This window comes from Triticum dicoccoides, chromosome 3B (genome assembly GCF_002162155.2).
Source record: "Triticum dicoccoides isolate Atlit2015 ecotype Zavitan chromosome 3B, WEW_v2.0, whole genome shotgun sequence".
Taxonomy (NCBI): Eukaryota; Viridiplantae; Streptophyta; class Magnoliopsida; order Poales; family Poaceae; genus Triticum; species Triticum dicoccoides.
In genome coordinates this window covers 602140653-602149432 of record NC_041385.1, presented here as the reverse complement: position 1 = coordinate 602149432, position 8780 = coordinate 602140653, and the positions used below count along the sequence as shown (strand labels likewise).

General features: G+C 48.4%; 1 protein-coding gene across 1 annotated transcript; it reads left to right on the top strand.

The window, feature by feature from the left end:
• The first annotated feature begins 3076 nt into the window (after positions 1-3076).
• On the top strand, positions 3077-4063 carry LOC119277370 (uncharacterized protein At5g19025-like). Its single transcript, XM_037558654.1, has one exon. The coding sequence runs from the start codon at positions 3186-3188 to the stop codon at positions 3840-3842; it is 657 nt and encodes a 218-aa protein (XP_037414551.1). The 5' UTR covers positions 3077-3185; the 3' UTR covers positions 3843-4063.
• The last annotated feature ends 4717 nt before the right edge of the window (positions 4064-8780 follow it).

The window sequence follows — 8780 nt, the reverse complement described above, 5'->3', positions numbered from 1 at the left end:
CTGGCGAATTCCTAACTCCTCAGTCAGAACAAATTCCTCAGAGACCAGAAGAACTTCGTCTCTATCATTGAAGAATATGACTGAACTGTATGAGATTTCCAATGGCTTCACTCGAAGGGATTGGTAGGTGTAGGATTTTGAGTTGAGCATCACATGGAAATTTTTTCTTAGTATTTCCTCGGCCCCCTTTAATAGTACGGTGTTTCCTATGACTCAAAAAGAGAAAATGAAACTATAAAAACAAGAGTCTTCACGCTTCATGTTCCTCGAATGATTACCAAGTCTTCAAGGTCACACCAATTTCTTCACTTTCAAAGTCTTCAGAAAGTCTTCAGAAATCCAAAGTCTTCAGTCGAAGAACTTAATTTTTAGGGGTCGACTTTCTCTGTAAATATCAAACTCTTCATAGACTTATAGACCTGTGTACACTCACAAACGCATCACTCTTAACTTATAAGTGTTCAATACACCAAAATCACTAAGGGGCACTAGATGCACTTACATGAAGGTATTCATTTGGCCCATCAGGTGTGTGGTGTTCTTGTACATGCTGATTCGGCCATCATGTGTGCATATCATGTTGTCCAAAAGCAGTTGTAGTGTTGTTCTTGTATATGGATCGTTATTGGTTGATCCACGGAGTGTTCATTTGCTTGGTACTCCCCCTCGCGTCGCCTTCCCTTGGGCGACGCAAGGGGTCCCTGAACCCTAGCGTCGCAGGCCGCCCCTTGCGCCTCTTCCTGGCACCGCTGCCGTCGGCGTGGACCGCGGTGGCGGCGGGCCCGACGCCGAAGGCACCTGAGCGGGTGGATGCTATGGGATCCCATCTGAGGTGGCAGCGGCGGCACCTCTCGTGGGAGTCCGAAGGCGGCGGCTAGGGCGGCGACCCCATGCCGTGCGATGGTGGCCGAAGCACCATGGCCGGTGGAGCGGCGGCCCTGAGATGGACGGCGGCGGTGGCAACATCCCATGCGGTGGGGTTGACTGATCAGTGCGGAGATTGTGACGGCGGTGGCTGCGGATCCAACGCCCGATCGGATTCGCCGTAGGGTGGCCTTCTGCCTATCGGCGACGCGTGGAGGGACCGGTGAGGAGATGATGGATTTTTGCCAGAATACCGACGGCGGCATACGTCTTTGTGGCGAGGCCCTGTTCGGTTCCAGCCAGCCGCGAGATCGGGACGATGTTGCTTCCGGTGAAAATCGTGCCTGACTGCGATCATGGCGGGTGATGGCGGCGTCTCAGACGTCGTTCCTTTCTCGAGGCATCGTCGTTGCAGGTCACGTCAACCTGATCGGGAGGTCCGGGGAAAACCCTAGATTTGGGTCTACCGGATCGGACGATGACAGCGTTTTCGATGTCGTTCTCCCTACTGGGGGCATCGTTCTGAAGCAGGTGCTGGCTGGAGTGAACAAGAGGAGGAGCGATGCTTCATCTTGCCCATTGATGACGACGGATCTCGACGGCGTGGCGCAATGGAGACTCGGCGCCCAATGCGCGGAGATGGACTCACGTAGGAGGAGGAGTTGTCTGGCGTCATGGTGGCGTCGATGGCAGAGAGGCCGGACAAGGTAGAAGCCTCAATATTTGCTCTGAGGACGGACCTGTGGAAGATGGCGGCAATGACACATGTGAGTGCGTCAGACCGGTTTGTGCCCCAGACCTGGTATGTGGCTCGGTTGGGGTTTCCGGATTTCGATGATAGGATTAGGTGAGAGGTCTGGGTATTTGGCCCAGCTTGCCCCCTTCATCATTTGGATAGGAGTAGTGACAGATGTTGACAAGACGGTGGATTCAGGTATATTGTTGTAATACTTTGTAAGATTTTTAAGAATAATCAATAAAGTAGCCGCATGCATCTCCGAGATGCAGAGGCCGCGAATCATCCTCGTTTTGTAAAAAATAAATTAAGTGTATGTGTAGCATGGCTAGGTGATTATCGAAGTGTCCAAATTTGGGCAACCAATCACACCGTTGAACGTACTGCTACAATTACGGTCGTCAAGGATGGAAGCACAATAATAAAATAATATAGGCAATCGGTCGCTAAATCAATGGCAGTCTTATCCCATGTGATACCGAGAAAAACTCGGTCAATTTGAAGAGTTTCAGACGGAACATTGTCAGCTGTCACGTTGTTGACGAATGACATTGTCGTTCTCCACGCACCTGCTTGACCATGCTTCCATATGCCATTACTCCGAGCCAGCCCGAGTCCATGGCCCACAAAAAACACCAGCACGACGTCGTGGTTGTTTGACAAAGCAGGTGCCCAGACCGAAACTCGAGTTTCACCGAGACCAAGCCCTCCCCGGCGGCTAAGTGCGCGGCACATCGACCGCAGTCTGCTGCCCGCGCAGGCGCAGACTGGCGTACGGCACGCTGGTCAGACGGGACATTCCATGAACAGAATGCACCAGAGCGATAAGCTTCTTCTACTGCCGGAAAGATTGGGAAAGCGGAGCACCGTGCATGCCACGGGAGTCGATGCCCATGCTTTTTATTGCCGGAATTCTCCGTGGTGGCAGTGGCGGAGACGTGCGCCACCACGCACGAACCTTCTTTTTTCTTTTCCTGATAACGCTGTGCACTTAATTGTGTGCACGGAAGCTTTTGGTCCAGAAACGCACAAGATAGAGATAGAGCGGCTGGTGGCGTACGGCGCTACCGCGACTAGAGCCAGCCGCACGACCAGTGGCCCTCCCGGTGACACGTCCGCCCGGCGACCGTAACGTGTGCGGCCGCCGCGTTGACATCTTGACGGTGCGGCTGCGTGCTTTCCACCGTCCGTTCGCAGTCGCGGCCGCATGCGCCGCGTCATCATTTCCAGCGTAAGCGGTTTCCGTGGTGTACTGGCGGCGTAGACGGAACGGAAAGACGTCCCCCGACGCTCAGTTGCCATCGCTCGTCGCGGCGGCACGGCACGGCACGTCGACCGAGCCGAGCCGAGCCAGCCCCGATCGAGGGCGGTGCGTGCCGAGTCCCCAGCCCCACCGATCCGATCGGCAAGTCCCGAGCAGGTTCGCTCCCCACAGACCAGATCCCGACGCCCCCACCACACCGCCCCACCCCCACCCCCCTTCCCTCCCTCCCAAAACTCGCGCAGCCAGGCACCGCACCGCACCAGACCAGGCCGAAACGGGCGAATTTTACCCGCCGGGCCGTGCCGGAGCGCGCCGGAAGCCATGGCGGAGTGCCGCAGCCTCATCGAGTTCCTGCGCGCCTTCGAGCACCACCGGAGGGCGGCGGACTCCTCATGCGGCGCCCGATCCAAGCGCGCGCCATCCCCGCCCTCCTCCAGGCGCCACCTCACCGCCCTCTGCGACCACTCGCCGATGGCCTTGGTGGACGCGCTCGTGCTGCTCGCCGTCCTCGCCGCGCTGGGCTTCCTTGTGGCCCCGCACGCCAGGCTCCTCCTCCTCGAGGTGCGCGCGCTGCTGCTCCACCCGGCGGCCTCCTGCCTCTCGGCCGCGCCGCTCGCGGGGGCCGCCGCGGCCGTGGCCGGGGCCGCGCTCGGCTGGGCGCTGCTGGGCCACCACGCGCGCAAGTGTGGAAAGCCGCGCTGCAGGGGCCTCAAGAAGGCCGTTGAGTTCGACATCCAGCTCGAGACGGAGGAGTGCGTGCGCGGCCGCCCCACCCCCGCCGCGCGATCGGCGCTGCTCGCCGCCGCCGGGGCGCGCCCCGTGGATCTCGGCGATGCGCACCGCGAGCTCGAGGCCGAGCTCCGGAAGATGGCGCCGCCCAATGGCCGCACGGTGCTCATCTTCCGCGCGCCCTGCGGATGCCCCAAGGGCCGCATGGAGGTCTGGGGCGCCAAGAAGGTGCGCCGGATCAAGAAGTAGACACAAGATGAAGGGTCAGATAGTTCCTTCTTTATACTAGTAATAAACAGTAGCTGAAATACAGGTTGCCTCCTTGGTAATAAGTATAGCGAGAGAGAATAAAGAGATCATACAAATAGTTATATCAAAATATCAGATGATAGACTATAGATCATGTGTTACCATGCAGAGGATGTTTAAACATAAATATATATGGATGCTTGTTCATTCCCTGTTTTTTACGAGATTCTGAATCCTAGGTTGGTTGCTGTTCTTGCCAGGTGCTTTTTGAATGTCTGTTTGATCTCTCTTGGTCTACTTTTTGGATAGTATATTCCTTCGATGCTGCTGGGATAAGTTTCTTTGATGCCACTGTGTTTGCATCTTCCTCCTGACAGTAGTTTGTGTTTATTTGCCTAGATGAAATGTTTCCTTTCTTGATTCTTGCTGTCCTGGGGTAAAATTTTAACTCCTTCAGGACATGGATGATAACTGATCTTTCATTCTATTTGGGTGAAGCACTAGTTGAGGTTGCAATCTTCTTTCATCCTAATCCAGTGAATCCTAATCTGGTACTCCAATATACTCTTTTAAATATTAAGATGACCACTTTGTAATTCGCTTGGCTTCTGTGGGTTTTGAAAGATTATTGCTTAGCTGAAGTTTAAACTAAATATGTTTCTCAGTACAAGGAATAAAACTTCTAGAGTTTATATGCTCAAATCTATCTTTTGTTGTTGTATTGATGAGTTGTAGAGACATAATCCTCATGTGTCCGCATCCTGGTTAATTTTGCTTTGTTCATTCATTATTTTCTCTGAAAAAATGATTCAGTATGGTAGTATGCTTCTTTTACCATGTTCCATTGCCTCGTAATAAAGGTAACAAACTGACATGATCGTTCTTTTTTTTTTCTTGACCTGTTCTCTATCTTGTTATTTTCTTTATTTATTTGTTTGGCAACTTGTCACTTAAGTCATAGGTTGTCACTCGCCAACCTAAAAAATGAAATGTTTCCTTGCTTGATTCTTGCTGTCCCGGGGTAATTCTTTTACTCCTTCAGGGCATGGATGATAACCGATCTTTCATTGTATTTAGGTGAAGTACTAGTTGAGGTTGCAATCTTCTTTGATCTTCATCCAGAGAGTCCTAATTTGGTACTCCAATGTATTCTGTTGAATATTAAGATGGCCACTTCGAAATTCGCTTGGCTTCAGTGGGATTTGAAAAATTATTAGTTAGCTGAAATTTATCCCTAAATTAAATATGGTCCTCAATATAAGTTAGTAAACTTCTAGAATTCATATGCTCAATGTATCTTTTGTTTCTCATGTTATATGCTTGTGCCATACTGACAAGTTGTAGAGTCTATCCTCATGTGTCCTCATCCCGGTTAATTTGGCTTTGTTCATTCATTGTTTTCTCTAAAAAAAATGATGCAGTATGGTAGTGTGCTTCTTTTACCATGTCATTCCATTGCCTAGTAATAAAGGTAACAGACTGACATGATTATTCTTTTTTTTCCTTGACCTGTTTTCAATATTATTATTTTCTTTATTTGTTTGTTTGGCAACTTGTCACTTGAGTCATAGGTTGTCACTTCCCAATCTAACCTCATTTCAGTCACTTCAGTTTCATCATAATCAGAAGAATATCTCATTAGGAGCCAAAGTTAATTACAGTATTTCTCATGGAATGCCTGTATGTTGTAACTGTACAATTCATTTTTTTTCCGCTTATTATTGTCATATGGTCGATACGAATCCTAAGGCATGTTTCGTTCATTACCATGTTTGCCCTTTTTCTTTGGCTCTCATTTGCATGGCGTGTTCGTGAATTACTGTTTCAGCATTGTAAACAAACTACCATTGTACAGCGGTTGCTGCTTTTGCACCCTATGAAAGAATTCTAGCTAATAGGAAATCATTTTTCAGTTAATGTTTTCCTATCTAGATCATCTTGTATATTTTCAGTTCTAACTGAAGCTATTCGAGCCAAAATGCTGGCAGCATTGATTACCATTATCAATGCTGTGAGTATTCAAATAAAGATTCAACCCAAGACATGTTAAAATCTTGTAGTTGGTTATGTTGGTGTTCAACTGGTTCCTTGTTATGGTCTGGTATTGAGATAAAGCTCCCTCACATGCATTGTGCTGCATTTGTCTGATAGAAACTGCTACATCGTAGATCCTTTTGACTCGCATAGTAGGATTCAATATTGGTATTGTCTTTCAGTTCAAAAGTTTGCACCGTGTATATTTCGCGCTGTGCAGATGATACATCTGTTATCACTCAGAGTTCTGTTCAGGGGGAACTGATACTTCCGCAGATGAGAAATCCTATCCTTCTGATCATAGCATGCTTTTGGTCTGCCCTGGTTTAGGTAGTTTGTGTTCACTTCTTGCTTCTTCAGTAATGGTCAGGTATTCATGGACCTAGCAACAGACTGAATTTGGTTTGTGGCATGGTCATGGATACTTGAATGTTCTTCTGATCATAGAAATGGAAGAGTGACTATTTTCAGTCCTTTACAACAGTCGCCTGAAAAAATTTCTGCCTTCAGTCACTTTTTCGGTTTTTCCTCCCGTCCTCCCTCCAATCTGAATTTGACGCCACTCCGTCACCGTCCCCAGCCATCCCTCTAAGCTCCGCCCTCTTCCCCGTCACTGGCGACACCCCCGCCCTCACAACTGCACCCGTCAAGCCTGTGCCTCTCTCTTGTCAGCAATGAGGGCTGCTAAGGTCCCGTTCTCTCGCTCTCGGTCTCTCCTGAATCGACTGAAAATTTCAGGCACCTGAAGAATAGCAGATGTGTAGAAAAAATGCATGCTCCCGTCCTGTGCCATGGAAGAAATCAACGGGTAGACAAAAGTAGAGGCAGTAGCAGTTCTTCGGAGGCGATGTGAAGCAATTGATTTGTTGAGCATTTTCGACGGAAGATCAATTGATTTTCTGTCGTCGGTCAGTGCATTTGAATTTCTTCTTCTACTTTACCTTGTCAGATTTTCGGATTAGCTTCACTGGTGCAAGTAAGACCATGCTCTAAGCTGTGCAATCGTGGCATGTTTCACATCCCTTTTTCTCACACACAGTTGCCTGCGCCTGCTGAAAACTTGTCTGGCGCTTCGTCTTACACTTGAGGAGATCTGGCACGGCCTTCATCGGAGAGGTCAGGGGGTTTATGCAGTTTTTTTTTTCCAGGGTAGGAGATTCTTCAGACAGCTAGTCAAGCATTTTCGATGGCCACCCTCAGTAGACCGATTATGTGCGTATTTTGGTGCCTGTCCAGGTTCAGTTTAAGCTCAGTCGCCACGCCTACACTGTTGTTCAGACTTTCAGGTGATGCTGACTGCTGAGAGGCGGCCATTGCTTGAGAGGGCCTAATTCACCGCATTCTCACCAGCCCCAGAAGGCCGTTGCTTGGGAGGGCCTAATTCTTTAGAGGGCCATTCCTGGTGAACTGTTTACTTGGGCAGCCGCAAATGCTCTGCTCTGCCCTGTTTTGCTTTTGTAAAGGATCTGCCCTGATCCGACAAACAGCGCCAATATTCCTTTCAATTTCTCCCTTAAAAAAATGGGTAAAAGATTTGCCACGTATATTAATTAAGAGAGAACGGAGTTTTTTTTTTGGGATCGCCTAGAACTCAGCTGACTGAGACGTAATTTGGTCTCAGTCAGCTGACGTCAGCTGACGCATCCCTCAGCCACCTGCTCGTTTCCATCGTCGTCTGGGTTGTTTTTCTGGGCTGGGCGACATCCTTGTGGGCTGTCTATGCTTTGTTTTTCTTTCTTTTTTCGGCTGGGTTTGAGTTCATTTGCTGGGCCTCGTAGTACTTGTTGTTTGATGCTGGCTAGCTGCCTAGGCCCGTCTCTCTCTCCTTGGCTCGCAGTCTCATGCAGTTTTTTTTCTAGTTTTTCAAAAAGAAATTATATTTCTTTTTCTTTTTAAATCAACGGTGTTCTATGGGAAACACTGGTGTTGGGTTGTGACTATGTGTGGAGAGTAGCTAGAGCGCACCTACGAGTGAATATAATTTCATAAAACGAAACAAACAAATAGGCCAAAATAGAAATTAAAATGTTCTATAAAAAGGGAAAATGATAGGAAATCTACATATCTGATGCTAAGATAAAACAAACGAACAAGTAGTTGGTCAAACAACAAAAGTGTCCTTCTGCTCCCGAGCTCAAATGAGATCGGGTGAATAGTAAATTCGAAAGAAAATAGAAAAAAAGTTCAAAAAAATTGAATTTTTTTGCGATAAACTTTAACAAAGGTTTTAAGAGCCTCCAAATTTTCACATAGAAATAACATTCGTGGAAGTCGCAGAAAAAATATCTGCACTTGAAAATGCTTTTGAAAATGGCATTTTTGGGAGAATCGATTTTTTTCACCACTTCCACATATGTGATATAAAAATTTGTGAGCACTCGGAAATTTTGTCAATGTTTCACACGAAAAATTCAGTTTATTTATGTATTTGTTATGATTTTACTGTTCATGCAGGGTCATTTGAGCTCGAGATGAGAATAGTTGCGTCCGCCCGACAACCCCTTCATGCTCCTCATTGCTGTCACTATGCGCACGTGGATTTGCAATCAGGTAACAACGCTTGTAGTTGCATGTCGATGGTTGACATGCAACTAGGGACGCTTGACGAAAAGACACACACACACCCCTAGTTGTGAGTCGATGGTTGACATGCAACTGGGGACCCTTGACAAACACACACATCCTTAGTTGTGAGTCGATGGGTGGTTTGCAACTGGGGGCCACGACAAAACACACACGCACACACAACCCATAGTTGCAATTCGATGGTCAACTTGCAACCGGGGGTCCTCAGCAAACACCCCCCTAGTTGCGAGTCAATGGTTTACATGCAACTGGGGACACCTGACAAAAGGACACACCCCCTAGTTGCGAGTCTGTTATCGACATGCAACTGGGCACCCT

Coding starts and splice junctions, on each gene's coding strand:
- LOC119277370 (XM_037558654.1), top strand. CDS start 3,186: ATGGCGGAGTGCCGCAGCCTCATCGAGTTCCTGCGCGCCTTCGAGCAC.